This window comes from Carlito syrichta, unplaced genomic scaffold (genome assembly GCF_000164805.1).
Source record: "Carlito syrichta isolate Samal-C Ts95f unplaced genomic scaffold, Tarsius_syrichta-2.0.1 Scaffold314115, whole genome shotgun sequence".
NCBI classification, from domain to species: Eukaryota; Metazoa; Chordata; class Mammalia; order Primates; family Tarsiidae; genus Carlito; species Carlito syrichta.
Window position 1 is genome coordinate 93,477 of NW_007258211.1, and position 14,950 is coordinate 108,426.

General features: G+C 40.7%; 1 protein-coding gene across 1 annotated transcript in view; it reads right to left on the bottom strand.

Moving 5' to 3' along the window:
- Nucleotides 1–14,950, bottom strand: part of CLASP1 (cytoplasmic linker associated protein 1) — a 241,921-nt gene that overhangs the window by 81,393 nt on the left and 145,578 nt on the right. Inside the window, exons 14-19 of the mRNA XM_021719081.1 lie at nucleotides 14,501–14,560; nucleotides 13,684–13,761; nucleotides 11,633–11,800; nucleotides 10,956–11,005; nucleotides 10,027–10,197; nucleotides 7,642–7,665 (exon numbers count right to left, since the gene is read on the bottom strand). Of these exons, the coding sequence (XP_021574756.1) occupies nucleotides 7,642–7,665; nucleotides 10,027–10,197; nucleotides 10,956–11,005; nucleotides 11,633–11,800; nucleotides 13,684–13,761; nucleotides 14,501–14,560 (551 nt within the window). The remainder of the gene's footprint in view (nucleotides 1–7,641; nucleotides 7,666–10,026; nucleotides 10,198–10,955; nucleotides 11,006–11,632; nucleotides 11,801–13,683; nucleotides 13,762–14,500; nucleotides 14,561–14,950) is intronic.

The window sequence follows — 14,950 nt, forward strand, 5'->3', positions numbered from 1 at the left end:
AAAAAAAAAAAAAAAAAAAATCAAAAAAACCCACAGTTTCTATTAAATCACATTTTTTGGGTCTTTTTTAAATTTTCTATTTTAAAGATACAAAAATCACACTTTTGAAAAGTACAGTATTTTTAAGAGTGCCCTCCATTTTATTTTATTTTAACTATTTTTCCTTTTTTTGAGTCAGGGATTCACACTGTCACCTAGGCTGGAGTACAACGAGATCATGGCTCATTGTGACCTTGACCTTTTGGGCTCAGGAGATCCTTCTGCCTCAGTCTTTCAAGTAGCTGAGATTATAGACATGAGCTACTACACTCAGCTAAGTTTTTGCATTTCTTTTGGTTTTCTTTTTCTTAGAGATGAGGTTTCGCTATGTCGCTCAGGCTGGTCTCGAGCTCCTGGGCTCAAGCAATCCTCTTGCGTTGGCCTTCCAGAGTGCTGGGATTACAGGCATGAGCCACTGCACCCGGCCAGGTTCCCTTCATTTTAAATTAAACCTTATTTTGAAGTAATTATAAATTCACATGCAGCTGTAAGAAATAATACAGAGAAATCCTGTGCATTCTTTAGTCAGTTTTTCTCACTGGTAACATCTTACAAAAGTATAACACAAAGTCAGAAACAGGACATTAATATGCTCCATCAATCTTATTCCAATTTCCCCAGTTTTATTTGCATTTAACCTCTGGCTTTCCTTTGTGAGTAGTCTCTTTTCCCTTCTGACTGCTTCTAGTATCTTCTTTGATGTCCTACAATTTTACTATAACGTGTTTAACAGATTTCTTTCAGTCTTGCTTGGAATTTACTGGGTTTTTTGAATCTACGCTTTAGTATCTTTCATCAATTCTGAAAAGATCCCTAACCATGATCTCTTCAATATTGTCTCTGCCCCACCACAACCTCGATCTGCTGGGCTCAGGCGATCCTTCCACCTCAGTCTTCCAAGTAGCCAGAACCACAGGCACATGCCACCAAGTCCAGCTTATTTTTTGATTTACTATAGAGATGAGTCTTGCCAAGGTGCCTAGGTTGATCTCGAACCCATGGGCTCAGGCAATCCTCGCACCTCAGCCTCCCAAAGTGCTGGGATTATAGGCATAAACCACTGTGCCTGTCCTTCCTCTCTCTTCTTCAACTCTAGTTAAACTTGTTAAATTTATTATCTTCCATCTTACTTAATATCCCTGTCATATTTTCTAATCTTATACTGTCGTCTGGAAAATTTCTTCTAATTTATGAATTCCCTCTTCATCTACATTGATTCTGCTATTCAATTTACCCATAATTTTTAAATTTTAATAATTTATATTTTCCTTTCTAGAAATACCATTTGTGCTTTTTCAAAACCTGCTTGGTCATTCTTGATAGTCTTGCTCGCTTTCTAAAATTTCTTATTTCTATAAAAATAATGAAATGATAATTTTTCTTGGAACTTGAAGGAAATTTTTAAGTTTTAAAGATCTATATAAAGGTGAATTCCTCCCATGAGGATCTCTGATTCTGGTTATGTCCTGTAGATACAAGCAATTCATAGCCAATTTAAAACGATTTATCTATTTAGGTTTTTTTTCTTTTTAGATTTGCTTTTAAGGCTCTCATCATATTTAGATTTTTCAGAGATAATGTATATTCTGACCAGGAGCCTGCATGGAGATTTTGGTTGCAAATTCTGAGGCAGAGTACTTCCTCTCTCTAACCAGCACCACAGTTAAGATGGGCAAATGCTCTGTTGTCCTTTTCAGTTTAGCAAAGCTAGCGTGTCCCCCAGTGACGGTGCAGGTCTTCCATGGACTTGGGCTCACCTCCTGTCCTATATGTCTTGCATAGGCATCACAGCAAATGTCCAAGAATTCCAGGTTCAGCCAAAAGCCTCAGTGTAACAGCCAGTTTAGACCCTCGCCTACTAGGGCGATTGCCATGCTTAGGTTTGGAGCTGTGTGTGTTCACTGCTTTTATTCCAGATCAGTAATATATTCTTAATTGGGAAGATCACTGGATAATTAGTACTACTAAATTTTATATACTGCTTTTTAAAAAATGTATATATATATGTTTAAACAAACAGAGACAGGGTCTCACGATGTCTCCCAGGCTGGTCTCGGACTCCTGCCTTGGTCTCCTCAATTGCTGTGATTTTAGACGTGAGCCACCACCCCCAGTCCAAATTCTATGTATTGCTAAAAAATAAAAATAAAAATGCACGTTTCCTATTTCTTTTAAACAACTTAAATATAGCTATTTTATAGACTGTCAGATCCTTAAGGGTATATGCTATCTTTATTCTTTTCCCCTGCTGCCTCTGACTTGTGATGGATTTAAATTGGGACTATGAGCTCATATTTGGTTGATTTTAATCTGCAGGAACCCTAAAAGAGTCAGATTTGAGAGTGGCTTCCTCTGTAGAATGTCAGGTACCCACAGGGTCTATAAACATAGACCACTTTTTTATTTTTTGAGTTGGAGCCTCACTCTGTTGCCCAGACCGGAGTGCAGTGGCACACTGCCAGCCACCGCAGCCTCAACCTGCTGGGCTCCGGGGATCCTTCCACCTCAGCCTTTCAAGTAGCTGGAACCACAGATACGTGCTACCACACTAGGCTAATTTTTGATTTATTGTAGAGATGAGGTCTCGTCAAGTTGCCCAGGCTGGTCTCGAACCCGTGGGCTCAGACAATCCACTTGCCTCAGCCTCCCAAAGTGCTGGGATTACAAGCTGAGCCACCGAGCCCGGCCACATAGACCACTTTTATTCATCAGCTAGTAGTTTTACAGACACCACAGATAATGTAAATGTGAAACCATAACTTGTGTTGAGTAGAGAGTAGTTATAAATTATTGGGGAAGATTTTTTTCCCATCTGTCCAAGAGAAAGTCATGATAAACAGCATGCGAATTTGATGACATAGAGTGTTTTTTGTTGTTTTATTTGGTTTTATTTTACTAGTCTACCTTTTAATTGGATATATATAGCCTCTTGACAATGCTGGCTTAATGCCAACTCAACTTTCACCTTGGGTGAGCTCAAGGTCTTGTTTTCTGTCTACCCTAAGTTACTCATAAGTAACTAAGCCTTTGAGAACAGCCTTAAAAATCAGTCCAAGCTGTCACTACCGTTTTTGATCCTGTTGATTCTGAACTTTGCTTACTTTTTTGAGAAGCAGCTTCTATGTAGTTTAAAGGGTCTTTGTAGTGTTAAACTCAGGTATGTATTTATTTTATTGGGAGAGATGTCATTTCATTTTTTCGTTTGCTTCCAGCCTACTGATTTGCCAATATGACCATCTGTATGTTTCCAAAACATGATACAAAATGCTCTGGGTTCTTTAGAAAAAAATGAAGTTTCAATAAATGCAACAAGTAGTAAAAATATACTTCCGCTCTATATTATGACCTATTAAGTGACAGAGACAAAAAGAAGACAGGTGTAAAAGAAGAAAAAAAAAATGCCAGCATAAGAAAAAAAAAAAAAAAAAGAGAGAGAGACAGAGAGAGAGAACTGTGCAACAACAAAAACAAATTCTGGAGGGAGGGCCAAACAAGAGATGCATCAACAAACAAACCTAACCAGAGAAAAGCAGACCCAGAAGAAAACAAAGTATTACAAGAGGAATACAAAGCCTTCAATTTCCAAGGAATAAAGAAGGAATATTCATCTCTCATGGCTTTTTAAAGCTGCTGCTAAAGATTCTTTTTCAATCATACTGCCATTCTTCTAGAAGAGACCTCAAAACAGGGGAGAGTAAACCTGTGTACCAGGTTTAGTTTGCAGGCAGGGTTTCTCCATCTCCATGTTAGGCACCTGAAAAATCACTACACAGTCTCATGTCACTAGGGTTTTTCTGTTCCCTACATGTTTCAAAATTTTTCGGCAAATTCCCAATTTACAGATGGCAAAAATTAAAAGCTCTTTAAAACAAATCTCAATTCTCATCACACTGGGATACATTGGCATATACAGTTGTTTTACATCTCATTGTTTGGGGGCACGATTAAACCAACCTCTACTCACATATATACAAAGTATTTCTGATAGAACCAAAATTGGGGAATGTGATCACTTAATGAATTTTGCTACCTACAACTACTCCCCTAAAAAGAATAATTTCCATCATATTATTAAGCAATAAATGCGAAAAAGGCTTCTTAACAGTCTTTTACTTCTATATGTAGATATATATATTTTTTACACTATATCAAAAGGCCAATTACCTAAATTCACAGTTCTTGGATGAACAGCAATGCCAAATGTTTTATTTCCTGGTAAAATTGTTCTAAAATCGAAGTTATTTTTCCTGAAGAGCTGATGAACCTACACTACATAGTTTTAATTTTTTACTGTGTAATCTTAATAAAAATCACCAAAAGTAAAGCTGGCATGGCCTCTGAATACATCTTACACAAATGATTCACTGAAACAATCAATGACCTGTCATTGTAATTTTGTAATTTTGCATTTAAAGTTATTTATCTTGTAAAAATGTGGTACATATACACAATGGAATATTATGCAGCCACAAAGAAGGATAAACATATGGACTTCACAGCAACTTGGATGGATTTAGAGTCACACTCAGTGGTCTCTCACAGAAATCAAGAACAGAGTACCACATGTTCTCACTCATAAGCGGACCTTGAACAATTATCATAATACTATAAGAAAGAAACTGGCAGTAGTGGGAAACTGTCAGGGGAGGGGGGGTGGGCTTGGCAGTTGAGGAAAATTGCTAGGGGAGGGAGAGGCACACCTCATCAACAAGGGTACCTCATAATCAATGTTTGTATATCTAACCCTGAATTGTAACCCACATCTTTATAATAAAAAAAAGTTATTTATTTTGGAAAAAAGTATAAATAATGCTTTCTGTAAGCATATCAGCTTTTTTAAAAAGCCTGAATGTACATTAATTTACCATGTGACATCTAGTCATAAACTTTCTCCTGTGCAAAATAAAAGACAATATGCTTTCTTCATTCAAATTTTCAAAATTATTGAACATATCGAAAGACAACCTAGAAGTAAACTTTAGTCCAAAGATTGAGTTTTTAATTCTTTATCAAATAAATATTTGTCTAATTAGTCATAAACATTAGAAGGATTCCTTGATGTGTACAATAAGTAACTCCTAAAGAATATGCATTTTTCTCAATTATTATAATAATGGAGTTGCCAGAACTCTATTATATTGAATAGTGCTGCCTAAATTTTTAATTTACAGCATTCAACTACTGACTCAAATCATACCTCTGCCCTATGATGAGGAAAGTATTTCTTTTCTTGTCTCAGAATCCAGACTGTAAAATACTTAATATATTTATGAACAAATTTTTTAAAGGCCCATAATTACTCCAAAAATGCAGCTGGGAACTAGGGGTATTTACACCACGGCCTTTTCCTAGTAACCACTGGCTGCTTTTCTTTTTTTTTTTTGAGTTGGAGTCTCACTCTGTCGCCCAGACTGAAGTGCAGTGGCTGCTCCCAGCCACCGCAGCCTCAACCCTCAGCCTTCCAAGTAGCCAGAATTACAGGCATGCGCTACCACACCCACCTGATTTTTTAATTTATCGTAGAGATGAGGTCTCGCCACCCAGGTGGGTCTCGAACCCGCGGGCTCAGGCAATTCACCCACCTCAGCCTCCCAAAGGCATGGGATTACAGGCTGAGCCACTGAGCCCGGCTTGCTGGCGGCTTTTCTAAACATCGCTGGCTCTGCAGTTTCACTGCTGGAACCCACAGAACAATGACAGCCTACAAGGGTTGCAATCTACAGGTCTCTTAGAAACATCTGTCCTGTCCCTCTCGTCATCACCCAAGGCCCTGGCTGGCTGGTGCTGCCACGGTCTGTGCGACCCTGCATACGGATACTGATGCCCACTGTGCTCCCTCAGCAAGCTCCACACAGTGTCAGAGTCTGAGCTGTCTACAAAAACAAGGGCCTGCATATTTTAGCAGAGAGAGAACCGGAGAAAGAGAATCTCCTCACAGTAATTGAAGGGCAATTCTGACCTTGTTCAGGACTGGCAAAAAGAAAACAAGCTAAACATTCTCAAAGCTGGTCACAAAAACAGGCCAATTTCAATTCCGTTGTATAAAGGAGAAGAGGAATCAGGGCATTCTGGGGGAAAAAAAATTCCAGGTAATGTCTTTGCTTTTAATTCCATCTACATTATTCTCGAAACTCCTTCACTCCCCTTCCAATTAGACTGAGAAAACAGGATTGTTTCTTTGGAAAGGTCAAATGTAAAAATTACTCAGATCAGCAAAAGAAATGAAGAAAATCATTAGCCAGCTTCACAATCCCGCCAGCCTCAGCCTTCTGCTACCACAAATGAAGGCCTATCAGAACAGAGGTTTCTGGCCCATCCTTCCATTTCGGAAACTTTTTCACAAACTTGTCTAACCCTAAGAATCATCAGTGAGGCTAAATGGAAATTTAGATTCTCTGGCTCCTTCCAAACTTAACCAGCATCTCAAGGGGAAGGACCCAGGACTGTTTTTCTCAGTAAGCATCCAGGTAATTCTTATGATAAGTTTCAGCAACATTGATCTTGGGACTATGTTCATCTGAAAAACAGATTTCATTCCCATTTTTTCCCCTATGAGTCTCTTATGGTAGTATATATTAATTAAAGGAACAGAACTGTACACATCAAGCTAAAACCCCATCCACCTTGCATGCTAGCCATTTAGAGTGGCTAAATAATATATAAAAATGAACTAGGTGCTCCTAGTTGCTAATTAAGTCATTATCCTGAGGGCTGGTTGACCTAAGCCACTATTAAGCAAAGAAGGCTTAAAATTATATTAAATTTCAATTACTTAAAGCATCATCATGCTTCCTGGCTAGAGGCTTTGCAGAATCTGACACAGGCTAGTCAGAGACCTGCACAGACTGGAACAGCCATGTCTGCGATTCAAAAGGCAACACAAAATCAGAAAGAGCCCCTTGAAGATGGCACAAAAAGAAAATGACGTGGGCCTGCATATTCCTGTGTGTCTCACCACTGCGACAGGGCACATGGCGGGCACTTAACGGCTCGTGGCTGACGAGCGGGTGAGCGAGCGCAGGTCAGTGCCCAGGACCTGTGTCCGCGAGACAAACAAGGAAAGGCAAGGCACAAATCAGTAGCACCTTTAGGGGAAAGGAAAGTACTCTTTAAATTTTGATAAACTACCTGCTAGAAAACCTTTACCAGCCTTTAGTCTGAATGACTGACACTGAAACTTATTTTCAAAACAGGAAAGGCAAATCCCGAGAGGCCCACAAAAGCACAGAAGGAAGGAAGAGGAGATAAAAGCTAAGGTGGTGCTTCAGGAGAGCAGTAACAGCAAAGACAGGCAGTCCATGAGGACAGCAGCACACAGCGTGACGTCAGCGCTCCTCCCCAGTGTGGACTCAGCGTTGGAAACCACGCACAGCATATTTCAGTGCCCAAACTCACGAGAACAGACTGAACGAGGAGGGGCGAACTCAGGTAGAGGTACGGCAAAAACCCAGTGGAGACAGAATGGAGAGAGGAGGGGAAAACGGCGTGCAACATCTCATGCAGGGACCTTGGTGAGGACAAGTGGGCGCCGGGCAACACTCGGTGAGCACAGAGGACCGGAGAGAGTGAGACACACCTCAATCACAGAAACAAACCGCTTACCCTCCGCTTTAGTGGTAGTACCATCTTTAAGCAAATTAAAAACAAGGGAAGGGATAACAGGGAACAGTTAGTAACATTCAAAAATTAAAAAGCAGAATGTTATTAGCTACTAAAAAAGCAAAAGTACCATTTAAAACAAACTTAAAAGGGAAACAAGTTCAACAGCAAAGCAGAGTCTGAAGCAAGTAAGTACGCCTTAAACTGAAATTAGCTAAGCATAGAGTAATGTGTTTTTGCTTTTGGAAAATAAAATACAGAATGGCAACCCTGAGTAGTGCCATAGCTGAAAGAATGTTGTTTTTGTTTTGGCCAACTCTCAGCCTCTTAAGAGTTCCTTCTACTTGGAAGAAAGTACTAGCAGAATGGGACAGAGAGAAGGGACTAGAAATTCCAATACTAAAGTGTCACCCAAAGGGCAGAGGCAAGTAAGAAGCTCAGAGAAGCTTGCTCCAGCAACGCCTATCCCAACTACACGTCCAGCAGCAGAAGCTGTCCAGCACGGTACCTGAGTCCAGGCCTATGTACTCCATGTCTTCCCTCATGTGCCGGGACTCTGGAAGTTTGGAAAAGGACCATCAACTTTAATGCTACACTTTTGCACAGATGTCATGTGTCAACCTAAGTAGTAACTGTAGCTAACTCTCACTAGGGTTATACTTCAGGGCTTTTTGGTGGTTGGGACATAATAAGGAATGTTGCGTAGAATTCTCAGGAAACAGTAAAAGCAGGTGAACACTCCAGTCCTGTTCTCTGAAGGGGCAATACTGGGCTGAAAAACGTATCATCAGTGTTTCTGAAGGGTCAGTCCTATACCATCATACCAGAAGATCTGGGGGGCTTTACTCGCACTGGGGCAAGTCTACACCATTCATGTTCAAACACTCCAAATATGCACAGAAAAACAATGAACACTGAGCACTCTAAAGGCTGCTTTTTACTCACGTTTTCCAGCAATGAAACAAATACTAAAGGTAAATCAAATGTATTGAGGGATAGGTAAATTCCTAAAGACTGAGCTAAAATTCTTAAAGAAGAGTAAAATTAACTAACTCACTATAGGTGGGAAGAGTTGTTACTTCTCCCTTGCTCAATGATTACATATCAACATAACATCATAACACACCTATTAATGTTGCAATAGTGAAAACGATAAAGAGTTCTTACTGAGTTTCTTCCCAACTGAAATGTATGTGTGTACGAGGTATTTCCGTGGAGAAAACAGGACTCACTGGGCAAAATGCTCCAGAACATATACTTTTTCATTAATAATGTTCTTATCACAATCACACTGTCTTCCATCTTACAGGACAACAGTTTATAAAAAACCTATATGTAATTTCATTTATCCTCATAATATATTGGAGATGCCTATTATTACAAGTAATTTATGGGGAGGACAAATAGACCCAAAGATTCCACCATCTGCTCAAGGTCACGGAGCTAATGAATGGCATATCCTGGAATCTTCTCTGGGTGCTACTCGCTCACTGTGCTTCCAATGCTCAAAACATTTTCACAACATTCATTTTATAACCGACTTTGGAATTCATTCATACGCCACATAAGTAACTCCAGCTCAATGTTTCATGATGCTTGTGTATCATTCATTTTCTTCAAGTCCAAAGTAAAACCAATCCAGCTAGGTCCCTAGATTTTGGTTTTGAATAACTTGGCTCTTACAAAACCAAAATGAAATAAATAATCAGCTTCACACACAGTAGGAATTAAGGATCTGCTGAAAGAATGAGTAATGGATCTACCACTATGTCAGACATTAAAATTTTGGAAGTATTTCTTTAAAAACCCCTTTGGACCACCGTGTGCTCAAGGTGACACGTGGAAGGACAACAGTCTTCCGTACAGACATGGTTATGTCGGTTACTGAGCTCATCACATTCCTTCCTAGTCCTCCTACCGTTTCCACCAACCCAGCCCACCCCCTCAACCCTGGTAATATTCTCAGATTAAGAAACACTAGCTACAATGACTATCCTTACTGAATACCTCACTGAACCCTTCCGACTCTGCTCCCACCAGTGTCAGGAGGGGAGAAAACCAAGCTGTGGCCACATGGGAGGTGGCTGTGGTACTGGCTGGGCTTGCCACTAGCAGGAGGAAGTGGCCCAGGCAAGATGTGCTCAGTGCCACCTGTTCCCCAAGCACAAGTGTGCTTACTCGGGACCCAAAGGGACGAGGCCCGAGGGAAAGGAACGCTCCACAAGGGTGGCTGTTAACCGGCAGCAAGTGCACAGAGTCATCTCGACGGAAGGATCAGTCCTGCAACAGCAAGAATGCCCTCAGTCACGGGAGTCTGTCATTTCCTCAGACATACGAGTCACCTCAAACAGCAGAGCAAGAGGGAAAGGATGACAGAGGTTAGGTTACCTAAGGACGCATATGATCCCGGAGGCAGGGCTGCTGCAGAGCTGAATGGTGTTGCACCCGAAGAAGAGGAAACTTTGGATTTGGCACTGGCTGCCGCGTTCACGTCAATATCACTTCGAGACCGCTGGAGGGACCCAGTCGTTGACACAGATTTGGTACTAACTGTAGAAGCTTTAGTGGTGAAGGAGGAAGCATCAGTAAGGACTACACAGAATTGTAAACGTACACTGCTAAAATTTCATGTTGTTTTGTTTTCTTGAAAACAAATATCAAGTTTTCACAAAAGCAGGAGCACAAAGGACTGACTGACAGTCTCTCCTTGGCAGGAAGAGAGCTCAGGTGATGCTGAAACTAGAAGTGACCTCAATTACAACATATCTACTCCATATACACATATTTCCTTGTAACTAAAGACTCTAAATCTCAAAGAAATGGCCATATTTCTGGTCACTATGAAAAGAAGTGAAATAACCAAAAAATGCTCGGGCCTGGCCAGGCTCCTCATGCAATAACACAACTGCACAGGGACTCTTACCTAGGGGCCCCCCCTTCCTGGGACAGGTCACCCTCCCGCCACTAGCAGTCACCAAGCTGCTGCTGCTCCGCCTCAAAGTGTCACCAACTGTCTTCAAAGTCTAGTCAAGGGATCAGAGAAAGGCGCAGCGTCATCTGGAGGGGGGGGAGCAAAGGTCCCAGAGCCTCCCTCCTGCCTGCCTGAGTAATGCTGCCAGTGTTATCCTCAGCAGTGACCGGCCTTGGCAAAGTGGATCTGCTAAGGAGAGGCACAGCAGGTGGCAGAGCAGCAGACTGCCCAATCTGTGCCTGGAGTGCAGGAGAGGCCACCGGCCTCCTGCAACCGGGTAGCCTTTGGGCGCCGTGCGGCCCACCAGAGGCTGAGAACAGGTCTTCTTCAAGGCTGTTAGTCTTACCTCTAGATGTGGTACTTCCAGTAGGACTTCTTTTGGCAGAGAGCGGCCGACTAAAAATCAAAGTATACATTTGTTTATTATCAAATGTGTACTTTATCTGCATTAATACAAATAAAAACTATAATTGGACATTATGATAATAAAGAATCATTTCAGATTTTTTAGAATTTTCAGGCAGTATAAACCAACCTTAAAATCCCGTAATTTCCAACAAAGCTTTAGCAATATATTCTGGACTACCTTCCAAATGCAGAGAGAGAGTAAACAGAGACAGAAAGGAAGATCACAGAGCGAAGTTGATAATAATATTAAGTCCCAGTTGCTGAGTACCCTCCTTTTCCAAACTCTCCAGGTTCACACTTACATCCTCTCAGAAGACTCTTGGAAGCACTGGCGTATACAATTCACACTACTCTGTAATTCATTTACGCTATTCTAAAGCTGTATTCTGGGACTGTCATACACGTTTAACTGAAGAACACTTATGGCAGAGGCCAAGGACTAGTCTACTTCTGACCATCTCCCACCCGGCATCCTACCTAGTCCCAGAATTTACCTGAAGAAAGGGGGAATTATAATAGGCACACAATACACGTCAACATAACTAGAGTTTGTTTCCATGTGGTAAACGCCTAAATACAAATTCCCACAATGACAAGCCAAGCTGCGTTTCTTACTTTAGACTCTCCTGAGAGCTGGAAGACGAGCGGTCGGATTGAGGCAGAGACACTATGCTGTCCGAGTTCTTCAGGTGGGACTGCAGGGCTTTCTGGTAGGAGGACTCCAAGGTGTGATATAAGTGCTCTGCTTCTCTGCTGAAGTGACTGTGGAAACCCCAATAACATCTAGGGAAGACACAAAAATTCCCAGTCGAGGTCTGAGGATCCCCATAAGTCTGTCACTGAGCCCTGGAGTATAGCCCACATAACATTTCCGAGGACTCAACCCCTCAGTTTGCCTGCTCAGAGCAGCAGCATGGTAAAGGAAGAGAGGGTAAACAAAGGAGGCCTGATATAATTCCTGGCCTCCACAACTCACTGGCTTTTTGACACTGGACAAATCAATTAATTTCTCTGAATCTCAGCCTCACTTATAAAGTGGGAATTACGGGGTCAAACATGCAAGACTGGGGAGTCTTAGGGAACATCTAGCACGATAGTTAGAACACGAGATGGACTTGTTAATTCCATCCTAATAATTCATTCCTAATTAATGACAGCTTTTACAAATGCAACTTGACGTTCCCTGATTTCCTTGATCTGAGGTATTTTAAATTGCATTAGGTAGCATGTACAGAGGAAAAATGAAAAAACTGCTAGGCACAGTGGCTCACGCCTATAACCCCAGCATTTTGGGAGGCTGAGGCAGGAGAATCACTTGAGGCCAAGAATTTGAGACCAGCCTGGGAAACATAGCAAGATCCCACCTCTACAAAAATAAAACAAAATAAAAATAAAAATTAGCGGGGTATAGTGGCATGTGTCTGTAGTCTTAGCTACTTAGGAGGCTGAAGGAGGAAGATCACTTGAGCCCAGAAGTTCAAGGTTTCAGTGAGCTATGATCACACCACTATACTGCAGCCTGTGTGACAAAGTGAGATCCTATCTCTAAATGAAAAAACTGGAAAAACATTCAGAGTTACTTGAAACCTGTATTATATTATGATTAAAGAACTAGAAAAAATGAGGGTGGGGGAAGGAATACAACATAAGGACAAAAACAGCATAAGGAAACATTAATAAATCTACTTCTAATCACCTTTAGCAACTATTAATTATGTCACTTATGTTGGTAGATAGGAACTACTCAAGATAAGATCATGACAAATGCTTCAGACTTATAATAAACCCAGAAACAAGGGAAATATAATTTAACTGTGGGGGCAATCAAAGAGCAGTAAGTACTGTATCAGGATGTATTAATGCAGCTAAGTAAAAACATAACATTGCAGACTAGGAAAAGACTAGATTTTAGCCTGTGTCAGTTAGAAGAACCAATCAACTATGAGAGTATAGAAAACGAAAATCAAAAACAAAACACAGATGTAAAACTGGCAGTAGTCATCCCAAGAGAGAATAAGTCTTAATATTACACTTCTGATATTTATAGTCACAGTGGCAAAATTATTCCCACAGAGGTAACAGATATAGGGGCCATGGGCACATGACCAGAGCATTCCCAGTTCTAACGGCAAAACTACCTTAGTTGTGAGACAGAAACAGCCAGTTACCACTGTGATAATCTGAGCATTATTAGGTCAAGTCAGCTCCCTCTACTGTGATTCACACTTACCCGGCACCACCAGACATGTGCAAAAATGTGACCGTAGGGAGAGAATCTCCTTGGCTGTGATTTTGCTTGGTAAACTGGTAAAGTAGCTTTGGATTATGACACGGCTCTCAATAGAGTTTAGTGTATGAAGGGATAGACTGAGCATGCATACAAGTGCTTTTCTGATCTATGTGATAACTTCTCATGAATTTAAAAGCCAGTATTCTGTTGTTTGCCTCAGTTCTATTTATATCCAAATAATATCACTCAGTCAAACTTCTCAACAACAACAAAAATGGAGAAATGTTCTAAAATGATCTTTTAGGGTCATATTTCAAAGTCCTAATTAACAAAATATGTTAAAGTAACTTAGTGGGTTTTTAATAAGGCAATCCATACAAAGCATGTGAAATATAAAAGTAGTTAATTTAAAAAGCGGAGTACAATAAAAACTTACTTTCTGGCTTCTATCCGTGCTTCAGAATCGGCGTCATGTATTCCCTTCTTTATTGTTTCAGCTAATACTGATATGTGTCTAGAGATTTAGAAAAGAGAGCAAACGCAATCATAAATGTGTGGTTTCATGCAGATGAAGTCAGGTGTGAGAAATAACTTCAAATGGAAACGTGGAACGTGGAGTCTCCGTGCGAGGCTGGGCACCTCCCACACAGTCGAGCGAGTCAGAGTCCTTCTCTAGATGCCACCCAGGCCACCCTCACCTAGGGACCTCATTGACCCTCATTCTCTCGGGAGATTTTAAAAATAAAAGCTGATTTTTTTTCAGGCAAAATTTCTTTAGCTCAATCATTTGTGAACCTAAACAACAAATCCCCCTTTTCCCCTTCAGAACTAGTTTCTCTGGAAATTATGAGAGAATCACCTTAACAGTAAACGGGTTGTCTGCATCAATTAGAGGGGGAGGAAAAGGAGCAAAATTGCTTTAAAGACCTAAGTGTCACACCTCGCCTACCTAGAGCAGCTTTCAACATTTACCTCACTGGAATTGAGGAATGTCAGACAGCAGAGTCAGTTGATGAAAAGTGAAATCTGGCTGTGTACCTGGGTGAACACGAGCCCATTCTCTGGGCACACTAATATTTCAGCCACTAAAATTAGGTAAAAGTGTCTGCCACGTTGCGGCCAACGTAAGTAGTAGTGTGAACAAATGTATAGGTTCCTTCATTCCTTATAGAAAGTGAGTTGGACTGCTCACTGAGGAATTTGCTCTCAAGATTCAATTCGGAGGAAAAAACAGCTTCAAATCAGATGCTCACCGTTCAAGTGAATGTGTCTGCCACTCTTGTAAAAGCAAATCTAAAAATTCAAAACAGCGCCTGGAAAGTATTAAGAAAGAAACATATAACTTATTAATATGTATGCTAGTGAAAATGAAACAATGTTTTCCTTAAGTGGCCCAACACTACTTTTTATAATTGATACATTTTTCATTTCTATGGTTAGGAAAATGGAACATAAAGAAGTAATCAGACTGACTACTAATAAAAACCAAAGCAAATGAAAGGGATTAAGCACCTATTGTAGCCACAGGGACGGGACACAAGAGTCTCCCTCCAATCAGAAACTTAAATTTCATGGCACCATCACTGAAAGGGTTTTGCAATGTCATTTGTTTTTTATTTGCTCGTCTAAATAGTAATGCTAATACAGAATGCATGCACACACAGAAGATCAGCGTATATGACAGAATCAGGACTTTGCATTAA